General features: G+C 56.8%; 7 protein-coding genes across 7 annotated transcripts; 4 read left to right on the top strand and 3 right to left on the bottom strand.

Annotated features, from left to right (window-relative positions):
• Positions 1-368: 368 nt before the first annotated feature.
• Positions 369-1047, bottom strand: VTJ04DRAFT_10789 (uncharacterized protein; the record flags this gene model as incomplete). Its single annotated transcript, XM_069358565.1, has 2 exons — positions 369-563; positions 637-1047. 2 exons carry the CDS (start codon positions 1045-1047, stop codon positions 369-371), a joined length of 606 nt encoding a protein of 201 aa, XP_069214117.1.
• A 1281-nt stretch (positions 1048-2328) lies between these two features.
• On the top strand, positions 2329-2681 carry VTJ04DRAFT_10788 (uncharacterized protein; the record flags this gene model as incomplete). Its single annotated transcript, XM_069358564.1, has 2 exons — positions 2329-2437; positions 2548-2681. The coding sequence occupies 2 exons, from the start codon at positions 2329-2331 to the stop codon at positions 2679-2681; spliced, it is 243 nt and encodes an 80-aa protein (XP_069214116.1).
• A 1410-nt stretch (positions 2682-4091) lies between these two features.
• Positions 4092-5742, top strand: VTJ04DRAFT_10787 (uncharacterized protein; the record flags this gene model as incomplete). Its single annotated transcript, XM_069358563.1, has 9 exons — positions 4092-4226; positions 4313-4406; positions 4466-4488; positions 4592-4610; positions 4675-4829; positions 4898-4935; positions 5009-5146; positions 5216-5635; positions 5712-5742. The coding sequence occupies 9 exons, from the start codon at positions 4092-4094 to the stop codon at positions 5740-5742; spliced, it is 1053 nt and encodes a 350-aa protein (XP_069214115.1).
• A 418-nt stretch (positions 5743-6160) lies between these two features.
• Positions 6161-7774, bottom strand: VTJ04DRAFT_10786 (uncharacterized protein; the record flags this gene model as incomplete). Its single annotated transcript, XM_069358562.1, has 1 exon — positions 6161-7774. The coding sequence occupies one exon, from the start codon at positions 7772-7774 to the stop codon at positions 6161-6163; it is 1614 nt and encodes a 537-aa protein (XP_069214114.1).
• A 1628-nt stretch (positions 7775-9402) lies between these two features.
• VTJ04DRAFT_10785 (uncharacterized protein) lies at positions 9403-10248 on the top strand (the record flags this gene model as incomplete). Its single annotated transcript, XM_069358561.1, has 1 exon — positions 9403-10248. The coding sequence occupies one exon, from the start codon at positions 9403-9405 to the stop codon at positions 10246-10248; it is 846 nt and encodes a 281-aa protein (XP_069214113.1).
• A 664-nt stretch (positions 10249-10912) lies between these two features.
• On the top strand, positions 10913-11281 carry VTJ04DRAFT_10784 (uncharacterized protein; the record flags this gene model as incomplete). The annotated part of the gene is made up of 2 exons (XM_069358560.1): positions 10913-10991; positions 11106-11281. 2 exons carry the CDS (start codon positions 10913-10915, stop codon positions 11279-11281), a joined length of 255 nt encoding a protein of 84 aa, XP_069214112.1.
• A 24-nt stretch (positions 11282-11305) lies between these two features.
• Positions 11306-16290, bottom strand: VTJ04DRAFT_10783 (uncharacterized protein; the record flags this gene model as incomplete). The annotated part of the gene is made up of 2 exons (XM_069358559.1): positions 11306-13533; positions 13593-16290. 2 exons carry the CDS (start codon positions 16288-16290, stop codon positions 11306-11308), a joined length of 4926 nt encoding a protein of 1641 aa, XP_069214111.1.
• Between the last annotated feature and the right edge of the window lie 1458 nt (positions 16291-17748).

Here is a 17748-nt window from a genome sequence, read left to right as displayed (position 1 = left end):
AAGCACTCGTCCTTTGGTCAACTTCGGGTTCGTATACCCGAGGTCGGTAGGTGTCAGCTGTTCATCGTAAAGGGGAATGTGAGTGATTGTTCCCCTCATACCAGATCCTCTGGCTAACTTCGCCCAGATTCCAATTGACAACTTTGGGTACATACCAAGATACGCTTTTTGGACTTGAAGGGTTCGCAACTCCACCATCTCTTTTGTGACCAAGCCAAGGTGATGAAGGTTGATATGACGAGTACCATTGGCAAGAAAATCTTCCCAATCACGCCCATCTAAACCCCCAAACTTCACAAAGTCATGCTCACAGCGGATGCTTAGGGTCCTTACTTTCTTCAACTTCGATAAGTGTCCAATAGAGGGATTCAGGACATGCAATGCTCGCTGAGGCCCGAGATCCACCAAATCGATGTTCGGGCAGAGATGAAAAAAAGCCGAGAGTAATACGTCACCGGGGACGTCATCTTGTAACCGTCCATGCCCACGCCAAGCTGGCCCCTGGTACTCAACAGTGCTTGCCCAAAGTTCCCAAAGAGCGCCCAGGCGTCGGGAGTCGTCATCTGTATCGAAACCATCCCGCGAGTCCTTTGTGGGCGTGACCCACGGATTCAACATCCAAGACCGGTCGCTCGCCCACATGCGGTACTTCAGACACCGAACGCTGAGGCAAAGATCGGAACGGGTGACTAATGTGCGAACGAAGCGGCCGAGTTTCTCCCTCAGGTGACGTTTGCCGTCACGTTCCAGCCAGAACGGGAATTGGTGAAATAGCACGGGTTGTACGGCGTCTCTCATCCATCGGCAGGTCTTTGACAGGTTACTGAGACTTTGCACGTCCTGTGCTATTTGGGTCATGTCGTGTGAGACGTCCTCTTCATGAGGGTCGCGGCAGTGGTCGCAGAACCAGGTCATGAGCTCTTTGAAGATGTCGGCGGGCAGATGGGCGAAGACAGGAAGAGCCTGGTATGGCTGAGTGTCGACGGGCTGTGTCCCGGACTCATTCTGCTTACTTTCCGGCGGTTGGTGGGTCGATGTGGACTCCATGTTGGGGGTTGAGAGTTCTAAGTCCAGGTGTGTCTGGCGAATTCGAAGATTGAGGCCATGGGGTCCGGCCTTGATGATTTATACACTCGAAACAAGCCACTTGGAGACATGTGTTGTCAGTTCTAAAAATGCTTCTCCGACACATGATTGCGTGTCTCAACAAACACTCTTTTGCCATAATTAGCTCATGCAACCAAATCTCAGTGGAGTGGCCACGTTGAACAAAGCCTTGAAGTGACCGAGTCAAAGCTAGGTTTAGTTGCTAGTGCTTAAGGATTCATCCGAGCTTCCTTAACACGTCAGTGTCGTCGATAATAATCCCCTTAGCACGCCGATGATCAATGGCTGACATTATCTACATCTCTGTGCCTTGTCTGTCTGGCTTTGAACGACGCCGTCCCTCGTTTCAATCACGACGAATGAGCAATCACACCTCTTCTTTTTAAGCAGACATGCGTGGAATAAGGGCTCATGAAACCCAGGAAGGGTCTTCTTTATTTTAAGGTTTGAGGCAACCATAGTATGGCCTTTGTCTGTATGTCGTCCGACATACTATTTAGCACGCGGCTAAAGCAGGAGAGACAGGTAACATCCAGCGAGGCTCTTGACGTCACTTGGGAGTCTTTAGTATTCGTTTCTGCCTCAAATATTATGAAGAAGCTCCGAGATATTTGCCGCTGTTTTGGCCCCCAGTTTACAATGTAGGGCCTGGTTCCCGTCTTTTGGCCCCCAATGGAGTTTTGATACGTCGTCTACAACCCACAACGTTGTAATCCCATGTAGCTGGGAGCTACGGCAAGAGCTTTTGAGCAGAAATCTGTCGGTCGCTCACAATCCTATTGGACTCTTAGGGTATTCCAACCGCGACGTCAACGTTCCCATAATACGCCGAAACAAATAGAGTCCAAATTACGAATGAAACGGGAGGACAAGAATCACTCAATGTTGCAACAAGACTCCATGCACTTCACCCGAGATACAACGAAGCTGGATGGCCATGCCGCCTTCCCCGATATCTGACATCATCATTGGAAACTCGGGATGCTACTACGGAGGATGTAGGCTCGGTCTCACCTCTCCGTTCCACTTTCCCGGGCAGCTGTTTGTCCAGAGCACCGGGGATAAATAGAGGACCAAGTACCCTTCACTACCTCCTCCTTGTTGCCATCATAAGATCAACCAGCAGACAAGTCCAATCAGCCTTGAGTGTGTACGACTCAAAACAATATCTTAACACAGAGGTCCACAGTCCATTTCATTCTTTACAGCCACGTCGCCAACATGCGACTCCTCACGAGTTTTGCGTCCCTTCTCAGCCTCGCCAGCCTTGGTGTTGCCCAGCTGATCTTTGACGTTCCTCAACCTCTGCCGCCGACGTGTGACCAGGCGGGTAAGTGCATACCATGGGCAACATGACCCTTCGTCTCAACGCAACTCTGCGTTGTTGACTATTATGCACCATCACCATCAAGCCATCTCAGCTGCTAATCAGAATGCCAGGCAAGTTCTGGTGCGGAACGCATAACGGTGGCCACGCGATTTTTGCTTGCAATATCAGGGGGAACTGGGAACTGGCAACCACTTGCGGTGGGCGGAGGTGTGGCTACGTCAACAGAGTGCCTTATTGTTTCTGAGAGTCTGGTTGAGACACCCGGCGATCCTCCACTCGTGGGACTGTGGGCTTGATTACCTTCTGGTCATGGCCATGGAAGAGCAGATGAACTATGGTTGGCAAGACATGGAGTAAAGTATTCTATTGTGATTCTATTGTGGTGCTCGAAAGGAGGGGGCGGCTGCTAGGTACACCGTGTGAAGGCTGTGTGACCAGGGTAAGGTGTGGGAAAGGGGTGAGAGGTTGCCATGACTTAGAGGCCAGCACATTTCTCGGCTAACATTGCTCTCAGGAGGGTGGGCTTCAGCCTCAAGTGCTATAGATAAGTACGAGGTAGTTCCCCCACGAAACCATGACGTGCCGCCATTCCTATAGTGTAGATACTCATATGTCCTCCCTCCCCCCATCCTTGATGAAACGCCTTCATCCACAACCTCCGCGAGATATCGGACGGGGCTGGCCGTTTCGGAACCCTGCCCGGCCGCTTTTCCCCCTTGTCAACCCCCACCGAAGCCATGTTGCCACGAGTTAGTCGGGTTCGCGGATGCATGTTCCCGCATCCTGCCGCGAAGTGCCCCGCGCCAGCGCAACCTTCGACAAGAAAGTTCTCTTCCGTCCAGCACTCCGAATGGCATATGAAAATGCCAACTGTGAGCAAGTCACTGGCTTGCCCACCAACACTTCCCTGATTGGGTAGTCCACATGTTCGCCTGCTGTCGTGCCATCAAAACCGCATGATCTACTTCCCCAAGATGGTGTGGTGACCTGCAAGATCCCCTCCCGCCGGCGGGCATGCCCACTGGGTGTTGTTGCTGAAAGTTGCGAAGTCACCAAGGGGGCCCTGCAGGTGCCTGGGACCATCGAAGCGTTGGTGGTGGCCCGGCCTTGTTGTCTTTGCTCTCGGCGCTGGCAACATCACGAACCATGGCCCTGCCAGCCTCCAATCATGTTCACGCACGGATGCCCTGTCGGACAAGGCCTGCAGCTGGGCACACAGCAAACCATCTAAGATAGGATTCGATAGTTACAGTGAAGCATTTTCCCTTCCTGTGCGCCGTATGGTCCGGTAGCCTCGCCGACTCGGACGGGCGGGGCTTGCGCACAACCAACATGCATCATGGGTTGCGTGAGCGGTTTCTGAGCGAGGTGACTTATGGGTTGCTGCAGATTATTAAGTAGACCAGAGCACAATCCGTTCCGGTCCCTGAAAATGTTACATAGGGGACCTCTTTTTGTGCGACCACCACACTCCCGTTGTCTCAGAGATTAAAAAAACGACAGGTCGAATTTTTGTGCAGCCCGAACGGCGTGTCTTCTCTCTCATAACACCGCTCCGTAGGATTTCGTGGAATCGCGAGGCGGCCATTCGCGGAGTCTGTCTTCATCAGCCTCAAAAAAGGCTTAGACCTATTTCCGCGTACTACTGTGCACCATGGCATCCACCGCAGACGGCGCCGCCGCCTCCCCTCCGAAGTCCAAGTCACCGTCCCCCGAGGTCGCCGCTCCGGTGAACCCAGGGACCATCATTGTGGCCGACGACAACGCCGACGTCGACTCGACCTATGAGGCATGTAAGAAACGGGATGAGCCTGGCGCAAAAAAAGTGGCTCGCAGAGTGCTGATCGATGCCTTCTTTGTCCACGTTGTTTATAGTCCCTTTATAGTGACTCGACGTCGCTGGCCTCCAGTGTCCTGAAGCTGCGCTCTGAGAATGGGCGGAAATACCACTCTTACAAGCCTGAGAAGGGTAGGTTCTGCTGTCCCATGCACTCCCGAGGCTGATGTTGTGCTAACGTGAAGTAATAGGGTACATTCTGCCTAGCGATGAGGTTGGTCTTGCTGCTGTGCACCCGGCATGGATGGAGATGGTTATTGGGAAGTCGCAAAACATTGCTGACACCAGCTTGTCATCGACCCTACTCCGTACTATAGGAGGAATCCATGCGGCTAGGTCAGCTCGAACTCAACCCCCTTCGCCTGGTTCACTGTTGGACGACGGCTAACCCCGCCGCCAGACTTGCAACACTATGTCTTCCTCCTGACCTTCGACAACGCACTTCATCTCTCCCCTGCGGGCCGGGACGGAAAGCCGCTCAAGCGTGTCCTTGATGCCGGCACTGGCACCGGTATCTGGGCCATTGAATGGGCCGATGAGCATCCTGAGTCCCATGTATGTCAACATCCACCTGGTTTGAGACGAGGCCGGTGCAAGGCTGACGACGAGTTTGCTCTGTCTAGGTCATTGGCGTCGACCTTGCTGCCAACCAGCCGACATTGTGAGTAATTTTTTCCAAACTCTCCCTGTTGTTTTACAGCATGTATATGGCCATCCAGCCTAACAAAATACAGTGTCCCTCCGAACGTGAACTTTCACATCGATGACATCGAGGAGGACTGGACCTACACCGAGCCGTTCGACTTCATCTACGGCCGGATGCTCACTGGCGCGCTTACCGACTGGCCAAAGTTCTTCAGGCAGTCGTTCACGTAAGTCCAGACCCCTCCCCTTGCGTGGAGCCACCGGCACAAACCGCAGGTACTTACCAACCGTCACAGCCACCTCCGGCCGGGCGGCTGGCTCGAGCTGGCGGACATCTCGTTCCCCGTCCGCTCCGACGACGACACGCTGCCGGCCGACAGCGCCCTCCTGAAGCTGGGCCAGTACTCTATCGAGGCCGGCGAGAGACTCAACCATTCGGTCGAGTCGGCCAAGCACTACCGCCGGCAGATGGAGGAGGCCGGGTTCGTCAACATCACGGAGCTGCATTTCAAGTGGCCCATGAACTCGTGGCCCAAGGACGCCAAGTACAAGGAGATTGGCGCCTACACGTACCAGAACTTTTCGTCGGGTCTCTACGGGCTCAGCGTCGCGCTGCTGAACCGCGGGCTGGGCTGGAGCGTCGAGGAGGTCCAGGTCTTCTTGGCCCAGTGTCGCAAGGAGCTGGCTGACCGGAGCATCCACGGTTATTGGCCCATGTAAGTTTCATTCTCTGAGTTTTTGTGGCGACTTTGTTATGTCCAAGAGAGGATGCTGACCGAGATGTTCCTAAAGTGTTGTGGTTTATGGTCAGAAGCCGGAGTAACGAGGGCACCTGTTCATGATAGGAGGGGGAAACTGAAGATATTAGCCGGTGTTTTTGTCCAAGACAATCCCTGTCACGAGGGGACTATTCCGCCAGTTGATGCTGCAAAATGCTTGGTATACCCGCGGATCCCGAGTGCTCGGGACGGGGCGTTGGGTTGACCTGGTATATTGCGGTGCTAACAGACACGGTGGTCTGGCGCTTGAGAGGTCTGAGGCGTTCCTTTTTCTAATGAGCAATACGACAACTTTCCTTCCACAAATGGGTCCGGAGAGAGTGACAATGGCATCGTTGAAGCGGAGAGAGGCATCTATTTGGTCATGATCTACTAAAAACATAAGGCCTAGCCCTGCCGGCAACGCCAACCTAACCACCGTCCCATGTCTATGATGCCTGCCTGCCTGAGCTGCCAGCTCGTCTAGTACAAGACAATGTCATAGCCGTCCCTGTTGATCCTCACCTCTTCCCCGACCCCATACTTCCTGCGGAACAACTCAAAGATTATCAACCCGGCACTTGTACTTGGGACTTGACGGATCGTGTTCCACCAAAACCCTCGATACAACCACTGGCGCATCGTCAGCCCTGCAGCTTGTGCGTCGGCACGACACTCGGCCCAGGTGGTGCGGTACGCATCTCGGTAGGCCTTGAACATGGCTTGGTTGGCAGGGCGATGGAAGAGTGTTGAGCGCCAGCTGCTCTTCGTGTCCTTCGCTGAAGAAGTAGCATCTTCCCCGAGCATCCGACGCAGCCGCCTCGCCTCCGCGTCCAAACCCTCAAGCCGCTCCCAATGCTCCGCCTGGACGTGAGACAACGGGTGAAGCACCACCTGCTGCGCAACCGACGCGCTCATTCCCGCCAGCAACAAGAACGCAGGCTCGATGGCATAATGCGGCCGGATAATCCGCGGCATTTCCAACCCTCCTCTGCCGTCCCCCTCCTCGAACTCACGTCCAGCCACCCGCAGCTTCTTCGGCGGACGCTTCTTCGCCAACACCACGATATCATCATCATTCAACGACCCATAAAACCACCTCACAAACCCATAATACCCCTGCGCCTTGACCACCTCAAACACACTGAAAAACACCGCGCTCCCCAACCCATCCTTCACCAACGAAAGCGACCACCCCGCAAAACACCCCCGCACCCCAATCTCCTTCAACTTCTGCGCGCTAAACGCCCACATACTCGCCGGCCTCTCGCTCATCACCGCCTCCGCCGACGCCGCCGCAGCGAGCTTTCCGGGCTTCACGCTGCCCCCGCTCCCCGTCATCCCCGCGGCAGCAACCGGCGCCTCCCAGCGCGCTTGCACCGCGTCCAGCGGCGCGGCGACCACGCTCTGTGCCGCGCCTGCGAGCAGGCCAGCCGTGAAGGTTTCGAGGGGATGTGGCGGCGGGTAGGGACGACGGGGGTTGCGCGCGCAGTCGGGGTGCAGCAGGCCGAGGATTTGGAGGTAGCTGGTGTAGAGCACGGCGCCGACGGCGACGTTGGCGATGAGAGGGGGGAGGACTTGGTCGGGGACGACGCGCCAGCCGGAATGGCGGACAGCGGAGGCGAGGACAGCGGGGGTGGTGGCGCGGAGACGGGTGAGGAGCCATTGTGAGAGGCGGGTGGTGAAAAGGGGGGTTGTGGAAGAAGAGGATGCTGATGCTGATGCCTGGACTGCTGATGCTGCGGGGGCTAAGGATGAGAAGTTCCGCGCGGCCGCGGCCGCGGCGGCTTGTTGCTGTTCATGTAGGGCGCGGGCGTAGACGAGGTAGTCGACGCGAGTTCGGAAGAAAGCTTTGACCGGGGCGCGGAAGTAAAAGGCGATGGCTTGAGAGGTGAGGGCGCGGACGCTGGCGGCTGAGGCACCAGTGGCGGCGTTGGTGCCGGGAGCTGGCGGTCTATCAGGGAGGTCGGGAGGAAGAGCGGGAAGGATGCCCGGGTACAGATTCCCGATGCCTTGGTTGAAGGGGGATGAGGATGAGGCTGAGAGGGAGGAGGACTGGGCACTGTCACCTCGGCGCAGGTCCCGAGAGTTTGTCATCTTGTGAGAACATGTTTATTTGGGCCGTTTTTTCTTTTCTTTTTTCTGTTTATTGTTTTATTGTTTGATGATGTTGTGGCTGTGTCTAGAGACTCAGAACTGGTTTCCGTCACTGTCTGCAGCCAAACTCACAGCATCCAGCGCCTTTCTTGAACGGTTTTCTTTGTGAAGTGAGAAAGAAAGAGAGGAAAAGGCGGAAGTCTCCGTGACAAAGCCCCCAAGGTGGGGGACAAGCCCCGCTGCGGCTGAGAGCTGATACTTAGTACTAAACCAGGGTTAGGGTCAGATGCTGTTTCTATGAAAGGTACTGTACGGAGTTCGGGGTTAGGGTACAGTTTCAGGGGCTGCTCACTCATCATCTTTGGGGGCCATTGGGGGCTGAAGGTGAAAATCACCACAAGAATAATTCTTGAGGACCGCGTAGCCACATCCTACAGCATGGCAAGTGGCTTGCTTACGGAGTGATCTGATACGTACATGTTTTTTAATTGCTGTACCGGCCGAGGTCGTCTCCAGCGACGAATAGCCTCGCGGCTTGACCTTGTTCCTCGTGGCCAAGCTTTGCGGGGGCAGGGGCGGATGGCTCGACTGCTGGTTGAGGGTGTCGATTGGTTCATCAGAAGTTCACCAAGGTTGGATGCTGAAGTGTGATCCATCCTCCGAACACCTTACGATCCCCTCTGTATGGATATACTGCCAATCCGCCGGAAGGGATGGTTGTAGTGAAGGGTTCGGCCACGCAGGGGATCAAGGAACTTTGGCCGTGGAGCTGTCCTATCAGACTTCTTCCTCCAATGTGTGGTAGCATTGTAGGTCACGATGTTTCGCAGATCTGAAACTTCAGATTAAAGTTTCTCGGGTCATGCAGGTACGGTGTTTGCTTTCCCGCCTCCCTATTCGAGCTGGCTCTCATGTAGCCCTATGCGCCTATTCTCTTCTGAGAGCAGTTCCGGTCGGCTTCGGTCCTTCAATTGGCACAAGTTGATTTGGAAGTTCTCAGCTGCGACACTGTTGCATTGGGGGTGGCTCGAGGGAAGCCTTCTTCCCCAGACACAACCAAAACATATTATTCAGGGGCTCCCCATGGGCAAAGTTCCCATGACAGACGTAGTAGTAAATACAACGCTATTCCAAACAATGTCGATGCCTAGAGAAATCACGCCGAAAGGATCGTAAACTTGATGCCGGCCAGTTGTTCATGCCCTGAGAACCGCCTAATGCCGTCCTCGTAACCACCACCAAGCCACATCCTCGCCAACGTCTGGCACAGGGCTGAGACAATCCTTACGGCGTCATACACTCACTATCCTCCTTACTGAAGGATCTCGCCATATGGTATGCGCATCACAGCGCCGCCAGTTTAGACGGTTGAAGGAAATCGGAGGATCGCTGAAGACGACATCCTCCTGAGACCGACATCACCAGGCTGAGAGGACCGTTGAGTAAGCCAACGATCGTGCACCATCACACTGGAGGCTCCTCCACGATATAAGACGCCGTCTTCTCCTGCCGTTGACGATCGGAGAAGTTCACCAGAGTCAACGGCAGCACAACAATCAACAAGACCTACACGCCTGCACCCACCAAGCTCTTCTCTCCTGTCTATTCACTTCCAACACCACTTCAAGATGCTGAACACTCTCCTCCTCGCCGCGCTCGCCGCCGCGCCCGCCGTCATGGCCGGGCCCGTCACTCCCCGAGCATTGCCGGTGCCCATTATCGGGGGTGGTCTCGGAGCCGAAAGCGACGTCCACCCCCCGAAAGCCCTCCCGGCCACAGTCCGCTTCAACGAGGGCAAGTTCCAACCCGCCATGGACTTCGACACGGACAGCTGCTACAACGTCCCCGCGATCGACGCGGATGGCAACATCGTCAAAGGCCTCAGCCACACCTCCGGCCTGACCGCGGGGTGCCGGGACGCATCCGACCTCGACAACAACAACGTCTACGTCCGCCGGCGGTGCAACAACGGCTGGTGCGCCTACCTGTACGACTACTACTTCGAGAAGGATGTCGCGGTTCCTTTTGGGGGGTTGTCGACCGGCCACCGGCACGACTGGGAGCATATCGTCGTCTGGGTGCGCGGCGACCACACGCCCGAGTACGTGGCCATCTCGCAGCACGGCAACTACGAGATCAAGAAGTGGAGCGACATCCGCAACGACGGCGGCACGCATCCCAAGATTGTCTACCACAAGGACGGCGCGTCGACGCACTGCTTCCGGTTCGCCAACAAGGCCGACGACAAGCTCGAGAACCACAAGGGCGTGTGGTTCTACGGCGCGCTGGTCGACTACTACGACGGGTGGTCTGTCGAGTTGCGCAACAAGCTGGTCAACCACGACTTTGGCTCGGCCACCATCGCCTTCAAGGACTCGCAGTTCATGCCCCAGCTGGACAAGGCCAAGCCCAAGGACGAGCGGCTCAAGGCTTTCAAGACGGGCCGCGACGGTGACGTTGATGACAAGCTCTGAAGGGCTTCTCTCAGATAAACGCTTGGATACGACATCGTTGGATCATCTTTTTGGATAAGAGTCAAAATCATTGATTTTACCTGAATTAGTAGCTCTGGGATCTCATTCTCCTTTTTCTTCACTTCTGGATCTCATTGTATTCTTAGGCATCTAGTTTGGTCGGCTTTTGTGCTGTTTACCTGATACTCAAATTTTGGATATATGTCGCGGAAGTGGTAAGATAGAGGGTGTGAAGAAGTCCAACTTGTAAAAAGTCAAGTCTGTATTTTCGACGAATAGATGGGTTTCCGAATCCACCTTGCTGAAGTTGCACGGATTGAGCATATATGTGCAAAATATGGCTGTAGCGGTTGAAGGGATGATCTACAACCAAGCGAACTGACTTCAAAGGTCCAGAGCAAACGCAGGTCGGTTATCTAAATACTTTAGCATATTATCTACGAGAGACGGAGGATGACATATTCTACCAAAGATAGAGAGGTTCGCTCACCCAAGCCAGCCAAAACTAGACATGTCCAACAACAGCTCTTGCTTCACCAGTTGACATCGTTTCAGGAAACCATCAAAGTCCGCAACGAGACATACCAAGCAAGTATTATTAAGTTGTACGGCAACTGGTGATTAGTAATATCCCCTTTCCAAGCAATGTTTTACCTTCTCATAAATGCCCCATAATAATCTCGCCCTCTCCAATCTATCTCGTTCTCGTGAAGAAGCAAAAAAGGAACAGGTCATAAAAGAATGTAGGCAGGTAGTCATAAAAACAAGAAGAGAAAAGAGAACGTAAGAATGTACTCATGAAGCGAAAGAAAAGAAAGGGCGAATGAGAAATAGAAAAGCGGAAAGTGTAGAATGAGCGTCCTCATCCGCAAACATCCCATATATGCACCAGTTGCTCCCGCGTCCCAACCAACATTCCATCCAGCCATGCAACCACCACTTCTTCGACCCGATTTCCATGCACACCCATGACATCTCTTTCCAACAATCAGGCCCCATCCAATGCAAAATAAAACCCAATCCAGCCCAATGACCTCAAGTGTAGTCAAGCCACTCTCTAGCTCGTGACCTCCACCTCCTGCCTCACCACATCCGCCCCATCACCCTTCTCACCCTCCCCAGCCTCATTCCCATCATCATCCACAACCAGCGGCTTCCCATCAACCTGCAACTGCGGTCCATCCGCGACCGCCACCGTCCCCTCCTTCTTCTCCGCAGCCGCCGCCTTCGCGCCACTACCCCCCTTCGCCTTCTCCCGTTCCTCATACACCTCAGCCCTCCTCTTCTCCGCCATCTTCAAGCTCTCCACATACGTCCGGTACCTAACAATCTCCCGGAGCAGGTACTCGCTCTTCTTCTCCCAATTCTGCATCGCTTTCGCCGCGTTGGCGCTGCGCGGCGAGAACGCGCCCAGCATGGGCGTGCGCAGCGCGTTGTGCGACTGCAGCTCCGCCTCGCAGCTCTTGACGTACGCCTCCAGGCTCTCGAGCTGGTCGCGCTCGTTGAGCGGCGAGGGCCGCATCGACTGCGTCGGCGGGGTCCAGTCCGTGATGTGCACCCTGTCACCGGGGAGGGGTTGGTGCTTGGTGAGGGTGTTGTGGTGGTGGTGATGGGTGAACGAGGACGACGACGGAATGTGCTGATGGCGGGATAGCGTCGTCGCCAGGACGCCTGAGGAGCCGGAGCCGGGACGGATGGCGATATCGAAGGAGGAGGAGCGGACCGAGCGGCCCGATTGCATCGAGGTCCGAGTCCCGGGCAGGTTGGTGGCACTGCCGGGACGGGTCGAAGAACTACCGGGGCGGCCGCCCGAGGTGCCCGGAGCGGAGCTAGAGTCGGCTGCGTTGGAGCTGATCACTGCGGCGGCGTTGATGATGGCCTCGCTCCATCCGTATTCAATGTTGGAGATGCCGCCAACGAGGGGGTGAGTACTAAGTCGTGCGCTCCAGTAGTTGGCGGTATTGACAAATTCCTTGAGGATTTCGGGCGTGCCGACCTGGAAGAGATGGACCGCACCGGTCGGCAGGGACAAGGCCCAGACGTGAGGCCGCGTGCGCGAGTAACCCGGCGGGGGCAAGGCCGAGGCGAGCGTTTGACGCAGGGAGAAAGTTCCAAGGCTCGTAGCATTGTCTTGCCAGTTGCCGCCGCCAACGACGGCCCCCTTGGGCGGCACGCTGGTGGGGCCACGACGGGACCGATGGCGCAGTGATTTGTTTGGGGTAAACGAGAACAGACTAAGCTGGCCTTTCTGGATGACGGCGAACACCTCGGTCCAGTTCCTGTCCTTGGCGCGCTTGTCCGCCCCGTCCAGGTGATGCTTGTGCGTAACAATACCCTCCTTCACCCACGGAGGACCTGCCAGCTCCAACGATTCATCATCCAGCAGGTGCTCACTGCGAAGGGCGACATCGTCCTTAGACTCCATGGCACTGTCCTCGCGGATAATAGCCTGACTGAGAGCATTCGCAAACCCAATGGACTGGTGATAGTCGCCCCTGGGATACGCGGAGCCGAACGAGTCCATAGACATAGAGGTATGGGTGCGTCCCAACGAGAGCCTGCTCCACGTGGCCGACGAGTTCTCGGTGGGGGTCCAGACGGAGCCGCCGTCCTCGAAGCTCGTCCGGCTCGATGAAAATCCCGTGTGGAAGCCAGCGCCGGAGACGCGCGGGCGGGAGCGGCTCTTGGAGTTCCAGCGCGAGGACGAGCCAGACTTGGCCACCTCGGCAACACGGCCGCGTGTAGACGCAACACCCTCGGACGGAGCCTTGCTCAACACGCTCGGCGTGCGCTTGAGCATGCCCATGACCGACAGGCCGCCAGGGGTCTGCGGAGCGGAAGCTGCCTGGTCGTTTCCAACCAGGGGCAACCGGTCGTCGCGGATGGACGCGTAAATGTCCTTCAGGACGATCTCAACTTGGGACTCCCAGGACTTCAAAGGCCCATCGAACGGAGCCTTAACGAGAGGACCGCAGTTGTCAACGGCAGGTGATGCGTCCATGAAGCTGCCCAGGGCAGAACCAGGTCGCGGGGGCGGCTTGAACGAAGCACGGAAGCTGTTGTGCTTGAAATCCTCCGAAGTGCGACCCTCGTCTGGGGCAGAACCCTTGCCCGGCAGGATGCTGGGTCTCTCGAACGCCTCGGGGACGGATTCCTGCAGCGTCTGGCGGATCGTGGTCATGGTGTTCTTGATGAACTGGCTGCGGGTCATCTTGTGCTCAATGTCGGCCATGTGAAGGTCGGTATTGAGCAACAGGATGGAATAGCAGATCGTGTGGATGACATCTGGAGGGCGTGAATTAACAGACAGAACCCCCTGAGGAAAAGGGATGAGAGAAACCTACCAGTCGACTTGAACCCATGGTTCGGGTTACATTCGCTCCACCGCTTCGCAAACGCCATCAGGATACGATCCAGCTGTTGCGTTTCTGCCCTCAGCAACAACCTCTGGCACACCTGCCTCAGGCTGTACACGATGCTCTGCCCTTCGAAATCGTACAATTCCATGTAAGCACGCAGTGTCCTCTGCCGAACAGTCCCTTCTTCACCCATCCACGCAGCAGCACGGTCCTTGGAGATGAAGTCTTCGTTCCCGTCAAAGATCTTCTGGGCCTTCTGGCGATCATCTTCAGTTGGGTCGCCGACCACAATATCCGGCTCATCGATGGACTTGGACGAATGTGCAGCCGACCCACCAGTCCCGGGACCGCTCGCCGGGCTCGGCTCGGCGCTGTCGATGCGTAGGCTGGGCACGGCACGGCGATACAAGGCCTCTGTGCTGGCATCCCCAGGGGAGGGCGGCGGCGGCGAGCGCTGCGAGTCCATGCGTGCCGACAAGCGGGCTTCGCGGTTGAGGTTGGGCACGCTCTTGGACTTGGACACGACAGGCGATGGAGAGCGTGTCCGTCCATCCGATGGGCCGCCAGCCGAAGGCCTGAGAGACTGCTCGCGCGGTGGAGGCTGCCTGTGCCGGACCGGGCTGTCCTCGCTGTCGCTGTTGTCCTGAAGGAAGGACTTTGGGGGAGACTCGACCTGCGGAGGCTTTCCTGGCCGGCTCGGCGTGGCGATAGGACGCTGCTGGGAGGACCCGCCAAGAGGAGTCTCGGATTCGACCTTGCGAATGACAGCTTTCGGGCTCGGCTCGTAATCGGGCGAGAAGCTGCGGGGACCGCGCTGTTGCTCGCCGTCGTCGTCCTGAGTGGCACGGGATGGTTTGGCCAAGTCTTCTGCTTCCACCGACTGCAATGGCGTGTCTGGGCCCGGAGTGAGCGGACTTCCCTGCAAATACGGGTCCATAGCCCGGCGCAGGCTGGTGATAGGGCTCGGCTCCGCCTTGGGACCGAGGGAGACATCGAGCTTGTCGAAGGGAAGTTTAACCGGAGGGACAGAAGGGACGGCAGGGACAGCGGGCACTGGCGGCGGATCCGGCTCCGTGATGGAGTGCTTGCGGCGCCGGAAAAAGGCCGACGTCTTCTTCTGCAGGGTATGGGCGGTGGAATCGCGAGACGGAGGGGTTGAGTTGGATTTCTGGGGCGCCGAAACGCTCGAGGACACATTGGGCGTGGTGGGCCTGCTGGATAGTACCGCCTTTGTCGATCCAAACATGCGACGGAAGAAACTTTGTTTCTCCTTGGGCTGAGTTGGCGCGGTAACCGCGGCGATGATAGGGTCTTTGGACTTTTCGTAACCAATATGCGGAGCCGGAGCAGCTTCGAAGTCGAGGTTGGGGAGCTGATGAGCGTCGCCGTACATCTTCTGCTCGGGCTTCCGGGCGCCAACCGTTGCGCTTCGCGAAGACCGTGTACTACGACGGCGTTCGGGGGCGCCACCAGGTCCCTTCGAGGAAGACCTAGCTTCGGACGATTTCGTAGTCGGGGCGGGAGGCGGCGGTGGAGGGTTGGTCATGGAGGGCATGGATGGGGTGCTGGCGAGCTTGCGAGGCCCACCAGGAATAGTGGGGGTTGGGGCGGCGTCATAGGCGTCGTTGAAGAAGGAACCAGTCGTGTCTTGGGCGAAGTCAAGCTGCCATGAGGGAGCGGCGGCGGTCGGGGGGATGGGTCGCGCGTCGTCGTCAAAGCTCGATGACCTAGCCGGAGGACCATAACCGCGAGTCCAACGCTGGTTGCCAATGATTTGCGCGTAACCTGCATCGACGCTCGTAAGACTGCTACTTTTGCTGCCTTTGCCGCCACGCGAGTGCATGGCTCGGCCGCCGGTCTCGCGCATGCTGTGTATGCGGTTCAGGCTTGGCGGAGGGTATCCTGAGCTGCTGTTGCTGCGGCGGCCGCGCGACGAGATGCGGCTGGCGTCGTCTGCCGCCTCGAAATCGGAACTGTACGAATAACCGTGTCCGTAGGCTCGTGGCGGTCGAGATGACGAGGTGAAGGTCATGGCACGTGGTGTGTCGTCGTAAGAACGGTAAACCGCGGGCTCGTCGAACAGGCTTCCCATGGAGGACAGCTTGTCGAGCGACAGGAGCATGTTGGCGACCAATGAGTCGCGAGTCACATTCCGCGGCGAAAGAGAGAGGTCGTGCGAGTCCCGCGTGGACGGGGAACAGGTCGACTCGGAGGGAGGGCGTTCGGGGCTGGGCATCTCGATGGGACCATCGACAGGAGTCAAGCTTTCCAGGAAAGTCTCGATGTGGCTCGTGTCTCGAGGACCGTCGTGGTCGGGAAGCCGCAATGTCCGGCCGGATCCGGGGGTGTCGGCGATAGGGGTTCGGGGAATTGGAAGCACGTCCAGGCCGAGACCGCGGTCAATGTCTCTGTTGTCGCGGGCCCTCTCCCGGTCCCGGTCCCTGTCCCTGCGGATGGGGGGAGGAGAGGAGGTGTCGATGTTCAGGTCGGGCTTGGACCGTCGGCCGGTGGTGCGGCGGGAGGCCGGGTCGGATGGCATGATGGAGAGACGGGGAGGAGAGGACGGTCGTGTGGCAGATGGCCCAGATGTCCGGGAAGTGGCAGCGGCGTGGCCGTAGCGATCCGAGGGCGCTGGAAAGAGCGACAGCAGAGTGGCACGCGCCGCCTGACCAGCGCCATCCATGCACGGCAGCTGAGGAGTTCAAATTGGGAGGGCGACCAATGCAATGGATGCAGCAGATGCAGCGGGATGCAGCCGCAGCGCGTAACTTGACCTGGTGGTGACAGTGACAGTGACTGACTGTGTCGGATGTCTGTGTCTGTGGTTCTTCCACTGTGTGTCCAGTGTCCACGGGAGTTTGAGCGAACAAAGTGCTGTTTGGGGAAATGCTTCGCTGCAATGCCGTGCCGCGACACCCCAGTTTCGGTTTTGGGGGAAGGGATCCACTATTCCTCTCCTGTGCCTGGCCCTGGTTGGTCCCTGGTCCCTGGACGGCGGCCGCCGCCATGTGCTGCAGGGGGGGTCGCGACCAACTCCAGACCCGGCTGCCGTGGAGAGTTGGAAAATATTCGCCTTCCAGAACGCTTCCCGTCCGGATGAACCACAGAAAAAAAAAACAATGCTATTTTCCGAGCTCGCTCCCGATGGATGGATTCCCTGTGTCCCGCGTCTCCCGTCGTGTAACGAAAAACAATTGTCAAATCACAACGCCAAATGTCCAAATCTCCCGTCGCCCGCCCGCGTCCTTGGGTCCGAACTCGTGACTGTCCTGCGTTAGTCCGGCTCTGCTAGCCCCAAGCCCGTTCCTGCGTCGGTCCAATCCACAGCCATGCATCGACAACGCCCAGCTTGCATTTGGCCCTCCTTCCCCCTGCATCCCCCCGTCGAGTAACACAGCACCCAACAAAAAACCCCAGACCGGACCTGCCCAATCGGTCCAGTGTCATTCAGCCAGAACCCATCTCTGGCATGGCCAGCCAGATCGAGAGATCGACCGCACCATCGAACGGCACCAAGGCGTTGGACGCTATTGATCCATCATTGCCTGCTCGGGAAACCAGAACGTTTGGCACTGTCATGCATTGGCTGCGGGTTTCTGTTTTGTCTCTTTTCTTGTCATGAGTCTGAGTGGTTGGGTCGTCGGTCCGACGTCCCTGAATAAAAATCGCCATCCGCCCATGTTCACCAGGGAGAGGAGGCATTGATGAGTGCCAACAACCCGCAGCGCAAGAAACAACCAACATGTTTCACTATTCCCATCGCCCTTTCGCTTGTCCTGCCACGTGTTGGCCGCTTTGACGAAGGCCCATTTTGTGGAGAGGGAGGATGAGCGGGGAGTCCGCCTCTTAGTCTCCGAGTTGACATGACAGCGGGGTTGTTGTTTCACCATTGTCAAGGCAGAACGGCAGGTTTATGATGAGGATCAGATGAAAATGATGTGATGTCAAGGGCCGAGTGTCCGAGTGAGTTAGAGGACTTCTATGGAGATGCTCTGTGTAACCCATCAATATTTGCAAGACGTCATTGAGTATGAGTAACAAGTATTTAGCAAACTTCCAGAGGTGTGTCGAGAATGGCGATATCCGCCGCAGTACAAAATGTTGAAGCGAACACAAACCACTTCACGAGCACTAGAACCTA

This window comes from Mycothermus thermophilus (genome assembly GCF_041956435.1).
Source record: "Mycothermus thermophilus strain CBS 625.91 unplaced genomic scaffold VTJ04scaffold_8, whole genome shotgun sequence".
NCBI lineage: Eukaryota > Fungi > Ascomycota > Sordariomycetes > Sordariales > Chaetomiaceae > Mycothermus > Mycothermus thermophilus.
Note: the sequence above shows the minus strand (reverse complement) of the source record. Positions and strands in the feature narration are given on the sequence as shown.